The following is a 26,046-nucleotide window of genomic DNA, read 5'->3' on the forward strand; positions in this document are numbered from 1 at the left end:
GTTCATAAAATTGATTTTGAGGTTTTTTTTAGGCGTTAATCGTTATAATTGATGATTTCTAGCACCATTCAAAAAAAAAAATATTAATTTAATTTTTACACTTCAAATTATTGTCCGACTTAAACGCAAAGATATACCAACTCATATCACATATTTGTCGATGGATGATATGTATGTTGTATGAGTTCTAGGTAGAGTTAAGAGGTAAATTGATCATCAAAATTACAATCTTGAACGACTATTTTAATTGAGGTTTACATATCTTGATAAGGATGTGTTAAAAAAAAAATTCATACCAAGATGTTAGACCTGTCACTTATACTCACACTCATATCTTTCGATCTTTTATCCTTTGATTCAAACTTTGCGTTGAAATTTATTATAAGATAAATAAAAATGATTGGTCATACATTTGATACAACGGTATTTTTTAGACTAATCACCAAAAAAATTAGTATTTACTTAATTATTTAAAATGTTTTTATTAATTAATGAAATGAATTGAGTTTGCTTTCATGAACAAAAAACACCATTGCTTATGCAATAGCATTGCCAAGTCTAACTAATGATTGAGAGCTCCAAATGCATGCCCAATTGAGCTTCCAATGAAGATTTGTAGGATAGTATTTGACTTTGAAAAACTGTGAAATCAAAGCATTTGTGTTGGTTAAAGTTTTGAACATTTCTTCTTCTTCATTGCTAGATTTAGTGCATGTTTGTATTCTGTGTAAATTTGACAATCATGCTAAGCCACCTTAATTTTGCAAAAACCACATTTTAGAGCTTCAACAAAATTACAATGATATCATGATTTTTTCAAACACATCATGTTACCAATGCATGCTATTATAGAGCTGCTTATTAGCAATCTTCCTTTCACATGACAAATCTAGCCATTCAAGATCAAACATATATCTTCACTTAGGTCTCACCAAAAAATTTCAGATTTATTAAAGTTTATGAACCGCTCTAAAATAACATTACAGAGATATATGATAGGATATTTAGAATAAGGAGCACTAATCTGGTGACTCATCTAGTTCTAGAAGTTATTATGACTGACCTTAATCTAGAAGGATCTAGAAGATCTATTGTTAGGGGATAATATTGAGTATGTTAGGGTACACTTATCTTATTATGAGTATGCACAAGTCTATATAAGCATTGTATGCTTTATTATGAGAATCAATGAAAAATATAATGAATTTTCTTTCTCTTTTCTTTAATTTCTCCCTCTAATTTCTGAAGTGTGATCCATACTCGAATTGGGTCGTATCAATATATTATTTCCAAAGACATCATAGAATATAAAAATTTGAGATCCAATCAGATAACGACAATAATCCTAGTAGTTCATAATCACACACAATCCTTAAAAAACATATCAAACTTGTCTTTTTGTTTTTATCATTTTAATTTCCACAATTAGAATAGATCTCTCTATCTTTCAGCAGATATTATTTTCCCAATTTTCTCTTGGTCAACATCTACTTCTCTAAGTGGATCCATATCAACACAATTCAAAAGAATATGGTTTCTGAACGAGCTAAGCTTCACATAGCTTTAACTTTTTTACAATTTTGTCATGCAGGAAATCATATATTTCTCAGAATTGCACTTAATACAGGAGTCAGCAAGCTTGTTTTTCCTGTCTATAGAAACATCACTGCTTTCATTCTTCTAGCTCCACTTGCATATTTTACAGAAAAGTATATACATGTACTTTCTACTTTACCTATAGCAAATAAGTACTATATAGTAACCATTGATTATATTGTTCAATCATCTCACTTTTTTGTTCTTTGTTTTTATATGTTTACCTCTTTGTAAGGAAAGACAGACCACAAATAACCAGTTATTGTTTGATACAATTTTTCCTACTTGGACTAGTCGGGTAAATTCTCTTTTCATGAAACTACTCCATTCATCACTAAGTGCATGTTTGGATTGTTGATGAGTTTGACAAAATTACGGTATAATAGATTTCGTTGAAGCTCCAAAGTGTAATTTTTGTCAAAATCACGGTGGTACACCATGATTCTACCAAATCGCCGTCAATTCAGACATGTACTAAATTAATAAAAAACATGATTGTGTAACTTGAAATGATACCTTCTGACAGAATAACAATGAAAGAAGGATTTTACCTTTTGGGTTTGGACAACACATCACCAACATTTGCTTCTGCTATGCAAAATTCTGTTCCAGCCCTTACCTTTCTCATGGCTGTGATATTAAGGCAAGCTATAACACTTTAACTCTAGAGCTTAAAGTTCAGACCTTTTTTGATGAAATATTCATAAACTTGTTCAATTATGTATGTAAAGTGCAGATATGAGAGCTTGCACTTAAATAGGATAAATGGTATGGCCAAGGTTCTTGGAGTACTTGCTTCTGTTGGAGGAGCTTCAATCATTACCCTTTACAAGGGACCTACCATTTATGCTCCACATTTAGCACTACATCAAGGACAAATTTTCTTGTCTGCATTTGAGGATGCCAATGGGAAAAACTTGAACTTGGGTGGCATCCTTCTCTTTGGTCATTGTTTGTGTTGGTCTGGTTGGATTGTGATGCAAGCATTTGTTCTGAAAAAGTACTCAGCACAACTCACAGTTTCTGCTTTTACTTGCTTCTTTGGTATTGTGCAGTTTGGGACAATTGCAGCCTTTCTTGAGAAGGATCCCAAAGCTTGGCAGCTCAATTCCATTGAAGAGGCCTACAGTATTTTGTACTCGGTTTGTAAATCAATCTCAATTACTTCATTAAGCACTTATCATACAAGAGTTTACGTATAAGTTCTTTTTTTATCATCGAAGTGAATGTTGGGGTAAACTCTACATAACTTGACAACGGTTTATGGACATATCATATGATAATTTCATATGCTCTTCCAAACACTTGTGAACGAGCTTATGTCATAAGAAAAGTTCAAATAAGCTTTTCCAAGTGCAGCCTTAATAGCGAATCATGATTACTGACTTTAAATTTGACATCTATAGAACTCATTTTAACTATTTATTAAGATGACAGAATAGGGTGGTTTGTATCAGGGACTGGTGATTTCAGGGCTTGCAGCAGCAATACAAATATGGACTATTAGCAAAGGAGGACCGGTGCTTGCTTCAATTTATCTTCCCTTACAGACATTACTTGTAGCTTTGATAGCATCCATTGCTTTTGGTGAAGAATTCTTTTTGGGAGGGTATGTTCTTATAATCTAAGTAACTTCAATTTCAATTTGTTTCCTTAAAATTTTGAGCATGGAAAAATATGATTGAATCTGCAAATTGATACTCAAAATTGTAAGTGTTAGTGAAAATTGTCTAGATTTTTTCTAATTGACAAAATACATTGCCGAAATTGTTAAGTGTCGGTCAAAATAGTCACACTGTGAACTTTTACTGTTAGGGACTATGGCATGACATGTAAATCGCATATGCAGCCCCTTCACACTCTTCCCGCGTTAATACCAACATTCAAGGCACTGATAAGTCAGTGAAATTTAGGTCTCTCGGAGGCTAATTTACCATAATTAGTTCATACACAATTGCAATTAGTGACAATTTTTCTCTAAGATGACCTAAATTTCCTCAGCGAATTTCTCCCTAATGAGTTGCATTGATGTGGGATCATCGTGCAATGTGATATGTCTAATTAATTTTTCATGTTATAACCTCTAACGGTAGAAGCCAACGGAGGGATCATTTTAATGAAATTTAACGATTTCAGGGATATAATTGCAAATTTGCCTATTCACTCTAATACTCTATGTTATTAGCATAAAAGCAGATCGAAAATTTTCATTTTAGAAGCTTTCTTAATGTGTTATCCAGTGCATTTGCGTATGCTACAGATATCTTAATGTTTTCAATTTCGAGGTGCAGGATTATAGGAGCTTTCTTAATTATATCTGGCTTATACCTTGTTGTCTGGGGAAGAAGTCAAGAAACTAAGTCTGCTGAGGAGTTCATAGTCCCCATTGAGCCTGAGAATCATCTGAAAGAAAATATTTACAATTCTTCTATCATTCAACCATTGTTTCCTGAACACAACTCATAGATGATAGTGGAACAATTTATATGCTAATAAAACTGTAATAGTCTCTTGACCCTTAAGTTAAGGTGACCAATATATCACCACATTTCTTTGTTGTAGCAGGGTATATTTGCACAGCTGATATTTTTGCAAGTTCCAACAACTGACATGGATGCACTATAATTAATATCTAGTCCATTAGTTAGTTGAACATGTATACAAGAAGAGCAACTGGTTGATAATTGATTTATATGTTGTATTAAATTATAAGCTACCAATAAAAGTCAAAAGCTATTTCACTACTTTTAATAGCCATCACAAGTGTTGGTTTCTTTTGAATTGTCCATTCTTCTTTGCTTCTTCCATCTTCAGAGATGCTATAACCCCTGTCATTAATTCAACAAATATCTTACAAGATGCAGTATTTTTTATCTGCATTGCTATGATATGAGCAGCATGATCACCTATTGATTTTGCAGGGTTTAGATCCTCTCAGTCCACTTTCTATCTCTCCAATCAATTCTTCTTCTCTTTTCAAAAAATATTCCACCAAAGCTGCTTATTAGTATTTGATGATCTCTATGAAAAAATTGGGTGAACTAAAGTATCACTCAAATGTCTTAATTAATCTCCCTCTCAAACTTAGCTGATAAGATAATGTTGTCTAAGCACGTATATACATCTAAATAGGGTGTCTTGCAATGTGAATCTCCGATACAACTTTAATATCCACTATCATGCATAATGTGGGTCATGGACTCAATTCCCACATTATCTTCATTAATCCAGCTCTAATATTGAGTTAACAACATGATTCTGTAAAGAAGAATCACATTGAAAAACAAAATATATTTTCCCAAAGCGCATATAGGCATACACGCACAGATATATATTCAACCATCCTAAGAACTTTGACCATGTGGGCAACTATTCGTGTTCGTAATCACGTTACATGGTAAAATAAGGTCAAGCGGGGGAACACCATGTTCCAGAAGGTTGGTTGGTGATTGTTTCATGAAGAGAGTTTTATATTGGCTTAATTACTCTTTTGGTCCCTTAACTTATTTTTTGGTTTCGTTTTGGTCCCTTAATTATTAAAAGTTTCGCTTTGGTCTCTTAACTTATTTTTTGGTTTTGTTTTGGTCCCTTAACTATTAAAAGTTTCGTTTTGGTCCCTTAACTTATTTTTTGGTTTTGTTTTGGTCACTTAACTTATTTTTTTGATTTCGTTTTGGTCTTTAACTCTAATACATTCATCCTAACATAAAGGACCAAAGTGGTTGACGGAGGAAGAGTTAAGGGACCAAAACGAAACCAAAAAGTAAGTTAAGGGATCAAAACGAAACTTTTAATAGTTAAGGGACCAAAACGAAACAAAAAATAAGTTAAGGGACCAAAAGAGTAATTAAGCCTTTTATATTCCTTTCTTTTATGTGAAGACAAAAAAGAAATTAGAAGGAAAAGTAACGGATTTGAAAAAGGAATTTGAACATGAGAGAAGATAAGGAAAAAAATAATTATTGTGCATTATGTTCGTGAGAGTATAGAGAGAGTAGTGTGAATTATCGGTGATATTATGAGCTTGTTAAAGGAGTTTGAGATTTTTGGGTAATTATTTTACTAAAAAAATTGATTCAATTAAGAAATGTCACATAATTTTAAATGTCTAATAAACATGTATTTTGTGAACTCAGCATAACACATCTGCAATTTTCCATTGCCACTTGCCGCCAAAGTCCAAAAGTTGATGAATTTAAATTAATAGAGGTTGAATGAAAAAAATTCAGATGAAAAACAATGACATTTAAAAACTAAATTTTAAGATAAAAAATACAAACAAACGACATCAAAAAATTAAAAGATAATTTATTTGTGACTTTCGGGAGATTCTGCATCGAGTTTGATAATCACATTAAACAAAGAGAACAATACACGTGAGTTTGACAACACATCTTCAACCCAAACTTTATGAAATTATGTATATGGATCATAACACTTATATGTTACTCAACATCTACTCTTACATCCAATGTGACTTTAACTCGCACTTGACACATTAACATTTCTCCCTCAAGTACGAGACTCTCTGCATATGAGATCTACCACCATAAACCAATTCTGCTTCTCCACAGAGTCAATCTAAGCTATGATACCATTGTTGGGTCTTACGAGTGAGCCAACACTAGCATTGATTGACCCATTGCACAGAGAACAACCAGACAAATGAGAATGATATCAAATCTTTACTTAATATTTTAAATATCACGAAATTCTAGCCCGTGCTTGGCACGGGTTTGCATACTAGTTAGTATACATCTAAATAGGGTGTCTTGCAATGTGAATCTCCGATACAACTTTAATATTCACTATCATGCATAATGTGGGTCATGGACTCAATTCCCACGTTATCTTCATTAATCCAACTCTAATATTGAGTTAACAACATGATTCTGTAAAGAAGAATCACATTGAAAAACAAAATATATTTTCCCAAAGCGCATATAGGCATACACACACAGATATATATTCAACCATCCTAAGAACTTTGACCATGTGGGATTTTTTTCTAGTTACCATGTTAGGGATACAAAGTTTCCACTGTCGTTAGTACTATATATAGGGCATAGAAGGTGGGTTCACCATACGCAAGAGTCAGAGATGAGACATTTGACTACTTGCTTAAATGACCCTTTGAATCAATTAATTGTCGGTGACAAAGTGGAATTTCAATGCAACTTCAATATCATATATATGATATCAATCTATATCATATAAACAATCAAATTTGTTGCTTAAGTGCTGCTAAGCGGGTTCTTACTAAACAACTCACTTATACGCCAATAATCAGGTGTATGTTTGGTTATTGCTTTGAAGATGTTTAAATTAATTTTATGAATGTAAAATTGATTTTGATAGATTAGTAATTAAAAAAATATTACTATTTTTTAGTTATGTAAGTAGCAGCATAGTGGCGAAAGCTCGCACATTTTAAATGTTGAGAAGTTTGGTGTGGGGGTTCGAATCCCAACCCCTACGTATAATATACAATACTTCTACCAACTGTGTAAGCCTACGGGATAGTAGAATTGAATTTAATTAAAAGTTAGAATTTATAATATTTTAGTTTTTAACTAATTTTTTATTAAAGTAGTTGAAAATAATTTTTTAGCAGCTTAAAATCTAACTACGGAGACGCGTGATACTCTGTTTGGTATTAATAACTAGTTCCCAAATCTTGGCATGAAATTGGACGCGGCCGCAGAAATGATCCAGTAGTTACCGTACATCACATACTTCTTTCTTCACCTGGTAACTCGATCGGATCTCTCTCTCTCTCTCATTTCTGTTATTACGTAATTCGCATGATATATACAAAAAATCATTGTTTGTTTGGAATTAAAGCAGATATGATGGCAATTTAGCTTATATAATTTAATAATCGATTATTATGTGCAGGCAGGTAAAGTGAGTGTTGTTTCGATTTATGAAATGGAAGCAGAATTAGATTTGGATCCAGAACAGCAACATATGATGGAAAATGGTTTTTCACGAATTAATACCATGCAAATTGATCCTAGAAGAGCTCGCTTTCCGTGCTCTATTGTCTGGTCACCACTTCCTGTTATCTCATGGTTCATTCCTTTCATTGGTCACATTGGTATTTGTAGAGAGGATGGTGTTATTTTGGATTTTGCAGGTCCTAATTTTGTTTGTGTTGATAATTTCGCATTTGGTTCCGCTACCAGATATCTTCAACTACCCAAAGATAAGGTACTTTTCTGGGTACCATTGTTAACTAATTTATTATTCTTGTTTAGATTCTTTCACATAGCCCATCTTTCAATAAGCAACTTATTTGCAGCTTATAGTACAAGCTGAATATGATCATATATGCTGTCATCCCAATCAGCATCACTAAAGGCATATATTTGCAAATCAAACAGTTTCTTTATTGTGAGTTTGGGATGCCTCATCACCTTTTTTAGCTGCTGGAAGTTAATTTGCGTGGGCTTGTGCATAAATTGAGAGGGTTTGTTGATAGAAAAGGAGAGATCCGGACATGTGACAGTGATGTACAGTAAGGCACCAACGATGCTATGAACTAGCTTGGAGTCTGCAGTTATTGAACCATCAACAAGTTGTAGAAGTGTATAGGTGCAAAGTGGAGTATGGGTTGATTCTGCTCAACCCATATCAAATGTATCCAACAAGCCTCAAATGTGTCCATATACTGGGAGACAAGTAGGCCATTCGAGCTGGGAATAAGCTCAATTCCTAGAAATTAGTAGTAATTGCTGCTGTCTATGTTTATTACTGTGAAGACCTATATATCTTAAGAACATCTTATGTCAAGCGCGGATTGTGGAAAATAATGATTTTTTCAAATTCCGCTACGCTACATGCTATAGTGCTGCTATTTAACAACAATTTGTACTGTGTAGCCTACTGCAGTACAATAGCGATTTATTCAAATTTTGCTACGCTGTAATTTTTATTTGATAACTCTGTCGTAGTATACTGCATTACATCTTTTTAACCCATTGGTTTACTTCTCCTTTATTGCTTCTCTAATGATGTTTGAAATAACTGCTGGCAGTGTTGCATCCCCTTAAGCCAGTCTGCCTACAAGGGTGAGGAACACTACATGCAGGATGAAACTGGAGGCGAGTTGAGGACCTGGGACGATGCTCTACTGAAGAGTACGCAAGAATTCCAACACCGATCATACAGTCTCTTTACATGCAACTGCCACTCCTTTGTTGCCAATAATTTGAACAGGCTCGGCTATCTGTCCAGTGGATGGAATGTGGTGAACCTTGCAGTTTTCATCTTACTCAACGGGCGCTGGGTCAGCAAAATTTCTATGCTGCGAACTATTTTACCATTTGTGATTGTATTTTTTCTTGGAGTCACATTGGGAGGCTTCACTTTCCTAAAATTTTGGTTCTTATTCACTTCGGTTCTTATTGGCTGGTTCATTCTTGGTACATACTGTTTTAAGGATATGATTCAGTTGTAGTATCTATTTTTCTCAGTGATATTTAGTATAAAACTGCAATGCAATACATTCCAAGTTTGTGAAACATAACTGTGTACTTTATGTTCAGATTTGAGAATCATATTCAGCTGTAGTATATCTGCTTCTCTTACTGGCGCCCATTCTACTTTGTATAAAAATGTAATGCATTCTCATGCTTGTGAAACATAACCATATGCTTCATGCATTCAGATTTCAGATCATTAGCTACCACAGATTAGTTGCATCGGTAGGAATTCCTCAAAGGTATCATGTTATGTGTGATTTTTAACATTTAAATACTGCAAATACAGCATATGTATTTGGCACTACCAAAGGATAATGTTCTTTGGTCCTAAAGAAACTATCCTTTGGGACCAAATGTTTACAGTTTTTCATCAAGATGATGGAGCATTTCCTATTAAAAAGGTGAACTTCACATTATTTTATTTCAGCAACAATCATTATTTCTTTTTTGAAATATGCAATGATACCGACAATTATGAGAGAGAGAGAGAGTAGAAGCACTGTATCTCAGTAGCGATCCATCTTACTTCTGTTCCAATGGGAGTAGCTAATATAAATATACTAATGGACAAAACATCTCGCATTGGAGATGCTCTAAAATGCTCTGTCCTATCATTTCAACCAGAATTTGTTTGATTCTAGGCTTGGTGTTTGGGGAGGAATTTTTTTCAACTCTAATTTGACTTTGAATGCATACATTTAATTTATTTTTAAACATGTATCTAATCAAATCACATCATAGTGCACTTTTATAAGTTAGTTTCTAAAATATCTCCATATATATATATATTTTTTATGTGGCATAGTTTACTAAATGCATATGTAAAAAAAATTACACAGTTGATGTATAAAATTTAAATCCTTGGAGTAAAGTATCCTTGAACTAAACACAAATAACCTTGGTGTTTGTGTTGTGTTGTCTCGGATGTTGAATAACATTTCAGAAATTAAGACTCCTATATATTTTGCATTCTCGTATTCAGGGATAGAGCTGGAAGGGGGATGGATTAGTGGAGGCAATGGTTCCCCCAAGATTTTTCAATTTTGTCTATAGTACTATTTTTAGTCTTTATAATTATTTTTTGTGAACTTTATAAGATATTGTATACTTGACATTGTTTATTCAATATTTTGAGATACTTAAAAACCTAATTTTCTACCAAAATAAATTGTGAACAAAAGGAGCCAAATTTTCAAAGCAAATTAAAAACTTTTAGGAAAAGAATACTCCTACAAGCTTAACTTCCAAGATGAGCAAAGGTAAAATATCCAAAACTAAATCAAACATCTTTAAGGAACACATTAACTAAGACCATAATCATCAGGGTCAACCACTTGATTAATAATTTAACAAGAAACATGTTGACAATAAAAATCAGACGACAGAGGAGACACCACCTTAATCTAAGACAACAATGATGAAAATTACATGAAACATGCACCATCTTCTATCATTTTAATGAAAGAGAGATAATCTATTTGTTCAATAACTTAATGGAATCCATAGTGTTTGCCTCTCAAAAGATCATGGTAAATACTCCACAAAAGTCTTTTAACTAACCAAAATATAAAACAAGCATGAAGATTAAGTTATTAGAAGAAAACATTGTTCTTTTTATATTTAGAATTTAATTTTTTTTCTTCGCCTAATTATACTTTTATGTTTGGTCCCCTTAAACTTAATTTCTTTCTGCGGCCCTGCTCGCACCAAAAGAAGAGATGGTAGCTATCCTCAATTCACCCTCACACAACACACGTTTTTTGTTTTAGGGACACATAACCCCGTGTTGATTTTTGTTTCCCGAATCAGCAAAGTTTATTCACGTCGAGTTATACACAAAAGTACCACTTGTGGAAACACAAAATAAAAAGAATGCATTGATTGAGTCGGATTTGCACAAAGGAGGGATTGATTTAATGCATATTAAAAGAAGAAAAAAAAACTTACAGAATATTTTGTATTTATGGTTATAAAATAGGAAATATTTATAAAAAAAAAATTAGGAAATACTTTATTTTTATGTTGAATGAATTCAATGTATGAGATGGTATTTAAATTCCAAATTAAGAAGATTGATTGTCATTTATGGAATGAAATAAATCATTAATTTATTGGGCTTATTGCAACAAAAAAACATTATTGGGCTATATTTTATTAAAAAATAAATAAATAAAAAACTGCATGGAGATTATTTGTCGGTTGATGGCAAACTTGTAAAATAGTAATAAAACTAGTCCTTTTATTTACAAGTCTTCCTAACCCGTGCGTCTTCTTGTTTAACAACGCAGTGACAGAGCGAGCAGTGATCATAGATACAATTTGTTACATTTCTTTGAAATTAAGATTAAAATCAAAATCTTAAACAAAAAAATATAAGAGATAATGGCAGGTTCATCAGAAGAGGGACAAGTAATTGGCGTTCACAACGTTGATGCATGGAACGATATCCTCCATAGGGGCAATGAATCCAAGAAACTGGTATATTATTAGTACCTTTTAATTATACATCAAACTATTTTTTGTTTATTCTTATTTTGCCTTCAAAATATTGATCTTAATTTATGGCTTTTATTTGTGAACGTGACATGATTATTTTTTTTCCTTTTTGTTTTGTTACATAATGCATCTGTTATTGAAATATTGATGTGAAAAAGAATTTCTATGGATTTGATTATTGTTGGTTATTATTCTCATGCGATCATGATTATATACATTATTCTTTTTTGTTTTTTTTTTTTGTTATAAGGTGGTAGTTTTAGGTTTATGAATAATTATGATGTGTATAATTCTTGGACGTACTGTTGTGTGTTGTGTTTTATTATAAATTGATCGTTGTGTTGGTGCCTTCAATTCACGGTAATGTCTAAGAAAAATGTTAATTTTGGGGAACATTAACTTGAAAAAGTTGATGTTAAGGCTTAATTAGGCTGCTGTTAAACCTCGTAATTGTATCATAAGTGTGTTATCCGCTTGATTGCCGCATCTTTGTCTCGTGGTTGTAACCGTCCAAGTTCATGTAGCAACCTGCGATGGTGCAAATCATGTTAAGTCACACACCTGTAGCTTGTTTGTTGACCATATTTATTACCGAGATTTCTGATTGAATATATGTCTGGTGTCCGAGACATGCTAGTGTTGGATACTAACACAACATCCACGCATGTAGTTTCATTCAATAACTTTTTTTCTCAAATTATTATCGATGTATATGCGATGTGTCAATATTCTTTCTCATGTACGTGTCGGCATGTCCTATGTAGCTTTGAAACTTTAGATTGATGACATGTTTGGTGTGCGACATGACACACATGTGGTTACATTCAATTCATTCAATTATAGTTATATTTTTAAAATTATTATTAGTATTAGTGTCGATACGTCAGTGTTGTATACAATGTTTGTTTATGTCAATATCATGTGTGGTGTTTGATATCATTGATTGATTAGAAATAGTGTTTGATTATATGTTGCACTGAAATTTCAGATTGAAAATGTGTTTGGCGTCCAAGGCATGCTAATGTTGGACACTAACACATCACCCACACATGTACATTCAATCGCTTTTTTTTTTTCTCTTAAATTATTAGAAGTGTATATGCGTATGTATCAATGTTGTGTCTGATATACGTGTCGACGTGTCCTATGTAGCTCCGAAACTTTAGATTGAAGACGTGTCTAGCATCCGATATGACACCAAAACATGTTGTTACATTCAATTAGTTCTATTTTTAATATTATAGTGTCGGCATGTTAGTATCGTGTACCGCGTGATGAATATTTCACAATCTTCTGCAGTTCATCTTTCTTGTCTAATATCATTGATTGATTAGATATAGTAAGTCCTGACTTATTGATAAAACATGCATGTGAGTGCTGTAGGCCTAGTGTGCCAATTGCAACAGGGTGATTTTTATAATGTTGGAATGTGATGATTTTGTTTGTATGGGAAGATATCTATCATCTAATGATTGTAATTATAGACCTACATGCTCCTCTGTCTGTAGCTGCATTGCATGCTCCAGTTCCCAAACCTTTCAAAATCAATTTTTTTTAATGTTTTACCTTAGCATCATATCTTAACTTAGTGCATATACCCTATTATCTCAAAATTTAACATGTACTTACCTCTCTAATTGATCCAGATTGTTGTGGATTTTACTGCTTCTTGGTGTGGACCATGCCGTTTCATTGCACCATTCCTTGCTGAGTTGGCCAAGAAGTATACAAATGCCATATTCCTTAAGGTGGATGTGGACGAATTGAAGGTAACACATTCTAATTAATTTGCACAAGAGTTTAATGAGGATGTAATGTCGTTATAAAACTAATCATGTTGTCACATAAACCTACTTTGTAGCCCCATTTGAAAAATGACCGTAAAATACTAAAGATTTTTATTGGACGTCAGTGTAAAACTTTTTGCACTCTGCCTAAAAAAACAGGAAATTCGATAAATAGATATTAATCATGAATAATTTGTTGATTGAATTGCAGTCTGTTGCTCAAGATTGGGCTATTGAAGCCATGCCAACGTTTGTTTTTGTGAAAGAAGGAACAATTTTGGGCAAAGTGGTAGGAGCAAAGAAAGATGAGCTGACACAGACAATAGAGAAACATGTGGCATCAGCCAATGTTTAATTTTGTTGGTGGTATTGTTGGCTTCATCTACAATGACATAATAATATTTACTGTGATGCCATCTTTATTTTCATTATTATTATCTTGTAGTGAACGTTTTTTTTTTCTTTTTTTGCACCTTACAACTTTATATAGATGGTGACGTATCGTCTATGACTTCCAAGACTTTATTCCTTCTTGTCTTAATAATGGTGGATGATGATGTTATATTATGCAATCCTAATTTATGACATTGTTGACTTTCCTCTTCACCATTGGAACTATAGTTTTATTTGTTTTGGATTTAAAGTTTGAATTCAAGGGGATATGGTCTTTTTGTAGTAGGAATCAAATTCGTTTCGGTACTCAAGAGTTTACGACATTATGTATCAATCACTTGCGCTAGATCTTTGGCTTTCAAAGGCATATGTGTGGCACTTATGAATAAAAAGTTTAGATCAAGGATGCACACCCCATGCAAAGTTAGGGAGAAGTGGATAGCCACTGACCTCTTGAAATTCTAATTAAAATAGAATTTACTTATAAACTATCAAATTGCGATATTTCATACTTAAGTCACAACACGTGTGTATGAAATAGTATTATTATGGGTGTGTTTGGTTTGTAAAACAGTAAGTACTGGACAGAATAGTACAAGATAGAACAGTACAACACAAGGCATAACAACACAGGACAATTTTTTTATGGCATTGAGTAATGTTTTGTTTTATACTATTTTTTGGGGACAATGTTATTTTGGTATTTTAGACAACTTGTACGTAGGACAAAAAGTTGTGTTGTGGTTTGGTGAGGGACAAAAATATGAGTTTTTGTCCTGTCTCTTGCCTCCAGTTTGTCCTGTATCTGAAACAGTTTTACAAAACAAACACTGGACAACTAGAGTTGTTCTGTCCTATCCTTCATTTTTTAGCAAATCAAACGCACCCTATAAGATATTAACAATTTGTATATCTTGATTGGAGTATACCTTGATTCAACAAAATAGGTATGGATTATTTTTCTATCTCAAACTGATTGCATGAGAGTAATGTCATTTAGTAAAGTAAAAAACAGTAGAGAAATAGTGATATAATAGACAAATTGCACTGAATAAACTTCTAACAAACTTCATGGTTACATTAGGATCCATTCCTAACTTGAACCTAATTTGGAGTTTAATTTACTCCAGTAAGTAAAACAAACGAAAACACTGAAATTGCCTTTGTTCCCAGTGCCATATCAAACTAAAACATATAGGCTGGGAACTGACTCCAAATTCACACTCTCAACACAAGGGTCCAATTCTTAGACCCTTGGTTTCAGATTCAACTATTCATAAATGACTAATTTTAAATACAATCCCATTAAGAAAACAACACTGCTTAAAATTAAATAAAAACCATGTGCCTTTGGCACAGCATATTAGATACTGACTCCCCTAAAAAACTATTCGCACTTTACCTATTCTACTCTTATTACTCTTTCAACTTTACTTGCTAATAAAGTCACTGCAAATTACACTTAAAAAGGGTGCTTTGTTAACTAATCAGCTCCTTTAATTGGCAATAGTCGGAGCGCAAACAGCTTCAACTGATAACCGCTTCAATACATTCGGACACGGGTCTCGCCCAAAATTACTGTTTGATACAGTTACTATGCATCTTGGCTTTCCTATACATTTCTGTGTAAAAATGAAAAAACAAATAGCATCAGCAACGTTATCATCCAAAAATAAAGTTGACAGAAATTAGAGACGGAAAAAACAAAATTAGTCTCAAATTTAGTGTCTATTAACACTGAGCAACTGAACTAGAGACAATATAACTTTTTATAATATTAAAAGTCAATGTTTGATTGTTAAATGAAGAAAATGGTTAAGTTACCTGCTCTAGGATGTCATAAGATGAAGAAGAATGACAAGCTCCTTGCTCATAACTCCCACAGGTTCCCAACGGAGTTCCAAAGCTTGCAAATTTAATGGAAGAGATGGCTTGACCAGGATTACAATGCAAGTGAACTTTTGGAGGACGGAAATTTTCCGATTTTCCATAACTATCAATGTGCCAATTCTTAAGATTAGGATGATACTCTGATACATCAGCGCACACACTGCTCACTGATCTCTTTGCTAATGAAATTTTTGAAGGGTCCCCCCCAAGTTCCTCAAAAACAACCAACAGATTATGGTTTTGCTTCAACCAAGATCGCGGTACATGGTACCTGAAACATGAAGTAACCCATGTTAGGTATTTTTTAACCAAGTCATGCATCACCTAAAATGTTAATTAACGAATAAATAAACTTACCATCGCTGAGTTGGTTGACCGCAGCCAAGCTGGCACTTTGGAGGTCTAAATGACCCGGCATAGTTGCAGTCATTGCAACTACCAGTAGCTATAGCAGTCCAGTATCTTCCGATACTTATCCCATTAATCCATATTTGACCTTTACCCATACCGTCCATATCCAATGCCAATGGCTCTTCTCCTTCAGGAGCATCGAAAAAAGTCTGCGAAGTTTACTGATCAGTTATTTCATCATTTTTGGGGTCAAATATTTTATTTATGTCGACCTTAAGCATTTTTATTGTACCTTGTGCCATGTCAGTGGCTGATTTCTTTGAACAACTACCGCAGACTGCATCCACTCTACAGAAGAGATACCGTCTGGAGATGCAAGATTCATGGCCTCTCCTTTCAGCCCAACCTGTTTAGAGATCATCTTAATTGAAATTTCTTTGTAACTATGTCAACTTAAGCTGCTAAAGTACGATTAAGCAACCTGGTAAGTCCACTTCTGCCAAGACAAGTCCAACTTTCCCTTATCAAGTCCATGGATAACAACTGGACCTAGGATTCCTGTGTTCCAAGTCTCGAAATGTCCGCCCACGTTCTTTGACAGCACAAAACACAGATGAATGATATTAGTAAGTACTAAATACTGCAGTAGAATTTCAGAAAATAAAGGTAGAAAACAAAACTTACTGGAAGTCCAACAGCAACACTGAGCAAAGCTATAGTGTTTGTTCCAGCACGAAGATTTACATCGCCAGTGTATCTGAATCTCCTATCCTCCCTCGTTCCATAGGCAGAACCTGTTTTCAATCATATATATCATGTTTCCTTTAACTTTTTGATGGAAGTTAGATATACTAAAGAAACCAACTCTAACTACATACCAGAAAGTCGACCATTGATGAAAACATGCACAGCATGCCCAGTTGACTGAACAATGAGACTGGGGAGCTTGCCTCCATGGAGAAAGGATTCGGATGAACCTACATCAACACTATCGACACATTGACATGAAATAAATTAGTACAGCAGAAGTAGTTTTTGTTTAGAAGCTAAAGAACCTTAGGAATTCAGTCAAAATGTCAAAGTCGTGCAATTTTAGATGTCAATTTTAATACAGCATATAGAAATATCAACCACTTGATTCCATGGTTGATGCAACTTGCTAGAGATCTAGAGTGTGCTAGAAAAATGCAAGAGAATTGCTAAGCATTATGACTCAATACAGTCATTGTCGATGTATGTGGGATGAAAATAAAGAATGACACTTTCAACTAGTTAGGAAATATAAAGGCATAAGTAATTTCTGGCAATTGATGACAATAACATCAATTAACGAGCAAACGTAAATAACTTACAAAATGAATCTTACCTAGTTATATACCAAAGATAATCACTTGTATCCCTCGTTACGTTTATCTGTTCCAAGAGACCAGAAGCAGTTATTGTAGTTGCAGAACTAGAAGAAGTATCTTCCTCAAAACTCTCCCATGAGAACCTCTCACTATTTGTAGGCAGCATTTGCATTTGAGATGTTTGCACTCCAACCTAATATAGGGAGAAAATGAATTCAGTGGTTTAACAAAACGCTAAATTGTTAAATCTCTATGAATGGAGATGTTGAAGGTAAATAAATTGTGTACAGGAAGCATAATTGTGATTGTTGAGTATCAATGTTGTATGATGATTTCATATCTGACGCTTCTGTTACATACCTTTGCTGTGTTAAAAACAGCATTTCTACAATCTGGGAGGATGCTGACGGACCACGGAGGTAAGTTATAGTGCATATTGTTGAACATCACTCTTGCAGAAGATTTGGAGTCATAGTTTGAGAGAAAAGCCGAACAATCTCCAGACTCTGTGGTGTATACATAAGCCTGAGAAAGGATGGATACCCACCTGTGTCAATAAAGGAACTTACGGAACAGTGAAAGGAAATAACGTTTGAAAGTGAGTTTAACCTGTTGGAAGTTTCCTAATGAGGTAACAACTGGGTCGGTTGAAATTAAAGCTTTCTCACACATCTTAATAGCCTTATGAAGCTCCTTTAGATGACCATACTTTGGTTGCCTAATTAAACCTGTCAATATTTATTGTAACAAAAAGTAGTCAGTTTAGTCCTCAGGCCATTTAGCCTGTGTGTACGGTGTACTGTTGTGAGCTGTGACAACAAAATCTTGAAGTTAGAGCATTGAATAATATTGTGTTACTTCAGTCTAGTGAAGTGTGGTAAGTGTTAGAACTCAAAATTGCTAATTCATGCATAAGTGGTGTTTGTGAACTATCAGATCTCACCATATTCATCTAGTGGAGCATCATAGTCATAGCTGGTAGTGATAAAAGGACCTCCAGCTGTGCGGCCAAAATTTGTTCCTCCATGATACTGCATGAACGAAGTAAGTTACTCAAGTGGCTGTCATCAATTCATCACCAAATTTTCGACTGTTAAATCGGTACGAGAAAACCAACCATGTAGTAGTTTACAAAGGATCCTCCTTTTTGTATAAATCGGGCTACTGCAAATGCCAAATCCTGAACAGGTCTTTTGTGAATTGGACCTCCGAATTCTGAAAACCTTCATGTTTGACAAAAGAAAAAATTAAGCAAATTCATTTCCGCAATTCCAAAATATGGGAGTAAGTAACTTAAAAAAATGATTACCAGCCACTCCAAGCTTCTGTCCACATTGTAGGCTTGTAGGGTTTATTGGGAGTAAATTTATCACAATAAAAGCCATTACAAGTGTTTATCTGCACATAACAGAAAACAGATTAATTTATCAACCGAATTCCTGAATATGCAACCACATGTTACCAGTGCATAATGTTAACAACTTTTAAGGGGGAGAATGAGAATGCTTACCACTGGATCTGGAGCATCATCTTCCTTGCACATAATCCATGGAACCCCAGTTCCCATTTCAACAGCCATTTTCGCAGCCCAGCTCATGTAATTATAGCCAACAGGTCCAAGCATTTTACTCTGTGCCCCATACTCGTTCTCAATCTGAAACAACATATAGTGTATATGCATCATTATGATTGTTGCTACAGAGTTAGATCTAGAAGAAAAATTTACCATAATTAGCACCTTTTCTAAAAACAATTAAAGGGAGTTTGATAGTTAACAAATACACAAAAAGCAAATTAACAATAAAGGTTACACACCTGAGAGAGGATTATAGGGCCACCCTGTGACTCATAGAGACGTTCACTCTTCATCATTCCCACAATCTTCTCAGTGAACCCTTGCATTGCTTTCTGCAAAACCATTCATTAAAAAAAAAAAAATATTTCAATTGATAAATGAAGGAATTTCACAAATTTCCTTCTAATTTGTCCCTAGTCATATTTATATTTCGTCTTAACCCTCCAGGTTAAAGGAAAAGGTCCCTCGTAATCTGAAATCTGGTCAGGAGGTAAGTAAAGTTTGGCCAATTATTGTTTCTTCCAGGGTTCATACTCGAGTACCCCCAATCGATTTTACCTTCAGTGAAGCTCATTAACCACTTGAGCTCAACCACTTGGTTTCGCTAGTCATATATATAAAAACAATGTTCTAACAAAAAATGTTTTTGAAGAAAGTGCTTAAAAAATGAAAGAAACCTTGAAAGGTTCATTGTCTTGTCTAAAGCTTATGCCAGGAACATACTTGAGCCAAACAGGAAAACCTCTGCACAGGACAACATAAAATCATTAAACAATGGAAAATTACCCCTCAAAAGACCAAAACAGCAAACTTTTCAAGATAATAATAAGTAAAGTACCCAAAATTCCATTCAGCACAAACATAAGGTCCAATTCTTAAATGAGCATATAGTCCTGCTTTATGTACTGTCTGAATAAACCTCACAAGGTCATTTCTTCCCTCAAAATTGTACTGCATTGAACAAATTTCATTCAGTATACACAAAAATTAAAATAAAACTCAAATTCAACAAAGAAAAACAAAACTAAACTAAACAAAACAAAAAAAAAAAAAAAACTTGAGAAAGAGAGTGTGAAAGTAAAGTACATTTCCAGGAGAAGGTTCATGAACATTCCAAAACACATAGGTTTCAATTACATCCAAACCTCCTTCTTTAGCTTTGTAAATCAGATCTTCCCACATCTGCAAAAGGGTAATTGCATATGTAAAAAAAAATCACAAACAAACAGAAAAAAAAGGTAAAGTTTCAATTTTTATCTTCATTATCTTAATTTAGAAGGAACATACATCTGGGGTGCTTCTAGGATAATGTATGGAACCAGAAAAAAGGATTCTCCTTTGGCCATTGATGATAATTGCTTTTCTGTCATATGTAACATCAGAGTAAACAGCCAAGAACAATGTAAGGGAAACAAAAAGAAACAGAAATTTGGAAACTGAGGTAGTTTCCATAATTTCTTAAGCACTGTTTTTTGATGGCAGAGTCAAATGTAGGATCAGAAAGAACAGTGAAGGAAGAGAGAAAGAGAGAGAGTGTGTGTCGAAAAGGAAAAGGAGGGTTTGTGGTATCCTATGAGAATGGTGAAGGGGTTAAGGTTATGGTGACACCACACAACACTCTCACTCATTCACTCTTTTTTGTTCTAACGTAAGAGACTAGAGACCAATTTATTTTTAGTATATTTTGTAATAAGAAAAGTCATCAAAATCTAACAACTTTTGTTCCAACTGTTTCACAATTCAGACTCACTCCTAATGTGTCGGTTAACCCTCCTGCCTAGCTGGGAACCTACTTATTCCCTTATTTATTCATGATTTTGTTTAAGGTCATGTGGACGAATGTTCTAAGAGCGTTGTTTAAGGATTTCTTCAATAAAAATTTTGTTTTGAAAATATAAATTGTTATTTTTGTTAATGTAATAATAACATAATTATTTAATACAAATTTATTATTTTTAATACTGTAATTAATGTCTTAAAAATACTTGTTAGGGAGTATTTTTTTATTGACACATGGATTTGTTAAGTTAGTGAATGCATAGATAATGCAATACACTTATGAGGAACCATGGCCCATTCAATGAATGGTGATTCATGTGAACACAATTACTGCTACACAAAATAGAAAGAAAGAAACCCATTCACTTTGCCTTCTTTGTTGTGTAAAAATGGTACTAGTAATATTATCATGTGAACCAACCAACGGTGAGCCGTCAAACCCTTTTTGTATTCTCTTTAGAACGGCCATTTCCTATCCCCACACAATTTCAATGATGAACAATTTTGTTTTATAAAAACACTACTTCTTGTATTATTAAAATAAGAGTCTTGTTACACTTTTTAAGCATTTCTAAAAAGATATTATTTTTTTAAAAAGTTAAAGATTTTAATTTTCAATGCAATAAATGTACAAACTTTCATAAAAAATTTATTGCTTTTGGTGCTTAAAGAGTGCCCTGAAGCACTCGTTAACATTTCTCTTAAAATAATACTCCCTCCGTCCTAAATTATAAGAAAAAAATCACATTTTTTTTGTCCCATAATATAAGCAAAAAAGATCAACTTTTATGCTATTATTATGTTTTTTCAAATAAATCTTCTTTTTCAAAGTAAAATTAAATATAAATTGCATTCAATTTGTTCTACATTTTATTTTCTCCATAATCATTAACCAATGAGAATTCGTTTTACTTCTTTCTATGAAACTTATTCCAAGAAAAATACAAAAATTTATACCTCAAATTAATATGTTTTATTTTTCTTAATAAGTGTACATTGATGGTTTTTTCTTATAAATTAGGACGGATGGAGTATTTAGGAGTCAACAAAATAAAATATAGTAAAATAGGAATTAACAAAGTAAAATAACGTGATTGTAACAAAAAAAAAAAAGTAAAATAACGTGATTGATTTGTTATGGTTCTTCTCCTCCAAGAAAAAGCATAACTTAATCAACCATCTAATTGTAGACAAAATAAATAATACCGTAAATCCTCGTGAGTTTAATTCAGTTGGTAGAGATATCGTATTTTATATGTAGGGGTCGAGGTTAGAACTCTGGACACTCCACTTTTCCACAATTAAATTGTGTAAGTTCTAGCCATTAGATAAAAATAATAATAATAATAATAATACTACCTCCGTCCCTAATTATAAGGCTCTTTTGAAAAAATAACGGGAATTAAGATAGTGGATATTTGTATTAAATATGTTTGTAATTACTATTGTTTTTACAATTTTATCCTTTAAGAAAGATGGTTGGCTTATGTTTTTAACATTCTATTTATTGCTGATTGAAGAAAAAGATGTATAATAATTAGGGGCATGTATGTAAAGAAATAATTAAGGTTTAAATGTGTTATTGGTCTATGCACTTTTATCAGATTTTGGCATTGGTCCCTGCACTTTTTTTTGTTTGGCATTGGTCCCTGCACTTTGTAAAAATATTGGTATTGGTCCCTCTGTTAACTTTCTGTTAAAAAAAAACATAAAACCAACGGAGTGCCACGTGGCCCAATCATTTCACGCCACGTGGCACCAATATCAATATTTTTACAAAGTGCAGGGACCAATACCAATATTTTTTACAAAGTGCAGGGACTAATACCAATAGTTTTGTGTTTTTTTTAACAGAAAGTTAATAGAGGGACCAATACCAATATTTTTACAAAATGCAGGGATCAATTCCAAACAAAAAAAAATATAGGGACCAATGCCAAAATCTGATGAAAGTGCAAGGACTAAAGACATATTTAAACCAATAATTAATGTAGTTGGAAATAGAAAATGAGTCTTATAAAAAATGACAAAAAAAATTCTCAAAAATGTTTTATAATTAGGGACGGAGGTAGTAATAATAATACCCTAAAACTCATGATATCTTTTTTGTCAATTTATTTTGCCTTTTCAAATGATACCAAAGTCCTAAGTCCCACCGCTTTCATTTTGTCTCAACTTTCCACCCATGAGTCATGACCGGAGGAGCATAAGTTAAGGGGAAACTGTCGTATTTTAGTTTGACCCTCATTTATGTTCATGTAAATATAAAGAGGAATGTTATATATCAAGAAAGATTTTATCAAGAAAATTTCAAGAATGACATGGCAGAATAATCACCCTTAGATTTTATCAAGAAATAGTCTTGAAACTAATGTTAGCCAATAAAATCTCAGCCTGGTCGGAAATCATGGGTGGTGGGTGTTATGTATTTTTTTTTATGAAAGATTAATAAATGAGACTGAAATCTAAAGGTGATTATTGTGCCATGTCATTCTTGAATCTTTCTTATAAAATCATTCTTGATATCTAGCATTTTCCAAATATAAAAGGGACATTGTATTATAGTGAGTAGGTATATAATAAATTTGCTCAAAAAAAAAAAAGGTATATAATAAATTGTAATTAACATTTTCAATTCATTCATTAAATTATTTATATGGTCTATAATAAAGATTATATATGTTATTAATTGGTTGAATTTCTAACATATATGCTACTTGATCAAAAAATAATAATTAAGTACAGTTTATTTATTTTTCTTTATTTTAAAATTAGGTAGAGTTTTTTTGTAAGGTCTCGCTCAACCGACTATATATTATTATATTAAATATCTTAATTCAAACTTAAATTCTCATAGATGTACTCCCTCCGTCCTAATTTATAAGCAAAAAACATTAATTCACACTTATTAAGAAAACTAACACTCAGTGATTTGAGGTATAATTTTTTGTGTTCTCCTTGAAATAAGTTTCATGGAAAGATGTAAAAATAATTCTCATTAGTTAAAAATTATGGAGAAAATAAAAAAGAGAACAAATTGAATGCAATTTGCATTTAATTTTACATTGGAAAAGATGATTTGTTTGAAAAAACATAATAATAACATAAAAGTTGGTCTTTTTTGCTTATATTTTAAGACAAAGAATATGAGATTTTTTTGCTTATATTTTAGGACGAAGGGAGTATGTGTGAGTAGTTTAAATGATGTTTGTCACTTGTTTCCGGACTTCAAAAAAAATTACAGTACATGGGTAAAAAAAAGTTTAAGTATATAAAATACTCATTTATATATGACTTGGTAATTGTGCTGATATATTTCTTTCGATATTAATTATTTGGTTTTCAAGAGAAAGAAGTATTGGTAATCTAATGTTCGATCAGGAGGTAAGTAAAATCTGACCAATAATTATTCCATTAAGAAATCTAACTCATATTCTCCTGAATAATTCGTCATTGGTGAAGTTAATTAACCACGTAGGTCCAATTGTTTGGTTCTTTTATGCTAATTATGTGCTCCCTCCGTCCTAAATTACAAACAAAAAAACTCATTTTTTTTGTCCCAAATTATAAACCAATAACATATTTAATCATGTTATTTCAAAAAAATCATTTTTTTCAAAATGAAATTAAATGCAAATTACAATTAATTTGCTCTCCCTCTCATTTTCTCCATAACAGATAACCAATGAAAATTTATTTTAAATTTTTCCATAAAACTTATTCCAGAAGAACACAAGAAACTATACTCCAAATTATAATGTGGCGCATTTAATGATAAAGTGATATAAACAAAACTGGAACTGTCTCTCTGCCCCAAACCACTTTCAATAATCAATACAAATAAAGTGATTACATATAATGATACTATAAACCACCTACGACTTAGTGTCCAAAAGAGTTAGTGAGCCCTTAAAGCGACCAACTTAGCGTGTGTTTGTTATAGCGGCACGTCAACCATTTTTGCGTCTAAAAACTAAGTTGCTATATAAGCTTGCTTTTGAAGCTTCTATAAATCACGGTGAAATCGTCCATAAATGTGCGTTTGGAGATGAAATCGTGCAACCAAACACGTACGTAGAGTTGAATGTGAATCCAAACTTAATGGACTCCCATAGCCCTACATGATTGGTCGACTTAGCAATTGGCTTTAATGATGTATCATTTCTAAAATATTCTTAAATTACTATAATTTTTTAATAATTATTTTATCTCTTGAAGTAAATTTGTATAAATGACACTTTTGAGAATATATGTATCTTTTTATAGATCGAAAAGATTAATTATGGTTAACTAAATCTTATGAAATCAGTGTGGTTTGGCTCAAGTTGTTAGTACATCTGTACATTGTATGTTAGTGTTGTGTTGTAATTTCTGGAGTACCAAATTTGATTTCAATTCATCTACATAAACTAAATCTTATGAGGTTATATGTATATCGTTGTAGTCAAGAATTTCATATTACAGTGAAAACATAGAAAATCATGAGCATGAAACATGACTCTTAAACTAAAAATTAATAAAAGATCCATGCTTTCACACTAGAATTTTAGACTATTGTAGACACATAAAAAATCATAAGTATGAGACATGACTCTTAATGGAGAATAGTACTATATATGTCATGCACTCTTTCATTCCACGAGGGGGCTGACCTTTTTTGTTTAATTATCTGCAGGCTTTGGATGAATATCTTGATTGGAGATAAAGAGTTAAAGATCTTTATTCCTTAACCGAATATTCACTTTTTATAAAAACATCCCAAGGCATAGAAAGATAAATAAAGCAAAAGTACTTATTTTGTTTACTTGTGTGTGCATGCGATCCTCTAATTTTGTTTACTAATTCTTTTTGTTACGCTACAATAATAACAACAATCCATGACTAAGCATGAAAAAATCACATTGCATGTGCTGCTCAATCAGACCAAGGTCAAACGATTAAGCATGACTTAACCAGTATAAATGGTTGGTACGTCATAATATTCATGATACTCTAAAAAAATCATAATATTCATGATATCATATTATTGAGTAAAAAAAAGTGAAGTCCCACATGGCCATGTTTTGGCTATCATTTGGAAGCTACCTCATCGATTATGTATACACAATTCCGTTTGAACAAAAGGGATGCATTTTTTTAGTCAAAAAAATTCCTACTAATATCTATTTTTTTTCTAAAATTACTCATGTAATTTTTTTTAGGAGAAATTACTCAGGTAATTTTCGTATCTTAATTCTCATTTTCTTTCAACTGATCAAAATAATAGATATATACATATTTTTTCTCATATAAGGATATTTTTTTTTATAAAATATGCAATAAATAATTTAAAATGCATCTTA

At 32.7% G+C, this 26,046-nt stretch overlaps 4 protein-coding genes across 5 annotated transcripts; 3 read left to right on the plus strand and 1 right to left on the minus strand.

The window, feature by feature from the left end:
* The first annotated feature begins 1,394 nt into the window (after positions 1–1,394).
* LOC11408075 (protein WALLS ARE THIN 1) lies at positions 1,395–4,340 on the plus strand. Of its 2 annotated transcripts, none has more exons than XM_003612041.4 (6): positions 1,395–1,709; positions 1,832–1,894; positions 2,123–2,239; positions 2,333–2,738; positions 3,054–3,205; positions 3,888–4,340. In XM_003612041.4, the coding sequence occupies exons 1-6, from the start codon at positions 1,531–1,533 to the stop codon at positions 4,060–4,062; spliced, it is 1,092 nt and encodes a 363-aa protein (XP_003612089.1). In that variant the 5' UTR covers positions 1,395–1,530; the 3' UTR covers positions 4,063–4,340. The 2 variants fall into 2 exon arrangements, with proteins under 2 accessions (XP_003612089.1, XP_024640907.1); XM_024785139.2 differs by having other exon boundaries at positions 1,586–1,719.
* A 2,856-nt stretch (positions 4,341–7,196) lies between these two features.
* LOC11412169 (protein RTE1-HOMOLOG) lies at positions 7,197–9,274 on the plus strand. Its single transcript, XM_003612042.4, has 3 exons — positions 7,197–7,347; positions 7,495–7,809; positions 8,636–9,274. The coding sequence occupies exons 2-3, from the start codon at positions 7,528–7,530 to the stop codon at positions 9,056–9,058; spliced, it is 705 nt and encodes a 234-aa protein (XP_003612090.1). The 5' UTR covers positions 7,197–7,347; positions 7,495–7,527; the 3' UTR covers positions 9,059–9,274.
* Positions 9,275–11,359: 2,085 nt separating this feature from the next.
* Positions 11,360–13,972, plus strand: LOC11405991 (thioredoxin H1). The gene is made up of 3 exons (XM_003612043.4): positions 11,360–11,561; positions 13,226–13,348; positions 13,578–13,972. The coding sequence occupies exons 1-3, from the start codon at positions 11,466–11,468 to the stop codon at positions 13,719–13,721; spliced, it is 363 nt and encodes a 120-aa protein (XP_003612091.2). The 5' UTR covers positions 11,360–11,465; the 3' UTR covers positions 13,722–13,972.
* Positions 13,973–14,785: 813 nt separating this feature from the next.
* LOC11405663 (beta-galactosidase 3) lies at positions 14,786–20,599 on the minus strand. Its single transcript, XM_003612044.4, has 19 exons — positions 20,213–20,599; positions 20,012–20,107; positions 19,764–19,876; positions 19,603–19,669; positions 19,165–19,257; positions 18,860–19,003; positions 18,659–18,747; positions 18,467–18,572; positions 18,293–18,380; positions 17,959–18,077; positions 17,710–17,874; positions 17,367–17,542; positions 16,879–16,988; positions 16,685–16,794; positions 16,482–16,592; positions 16,293–16,406; positions 16,007–16,209; positions 15,584–15,920; positions 14,786–15,381 (listed from the first exon to the last, which is right to left on the minus strand). The coding sequence occupies exons 1-19, from the start codon at positions 20,375–20,377 to the stop codon at positions 15,256–15,258; spliced, it is 2,532 nt and encodes an 843-aa protein (XP_003612092.1). The 5' UTR covers positions 20,378–20,599; the 3' UTR covers positions 14,786–15,255.
* Between the last annotated feature and the right edge of the window lie 5,447 nt (positions 20,600–26,046).

This window comes from Medicago truncatula, chromosome 5 (genome assembly GCF_003473485.1).
Source record: "Medicago truncatula cultivar Jemalong A17 chromosome 5, MtrunA17r5.0-ANR, whole genome shotgun sequence".
NCBI classification, from domain to species: Eukaryota; Viridiplantae; Streptophyta; class Magnoliopsida; order Fabales; family Fabaceae; genus Medicago; species Medicago truncatula.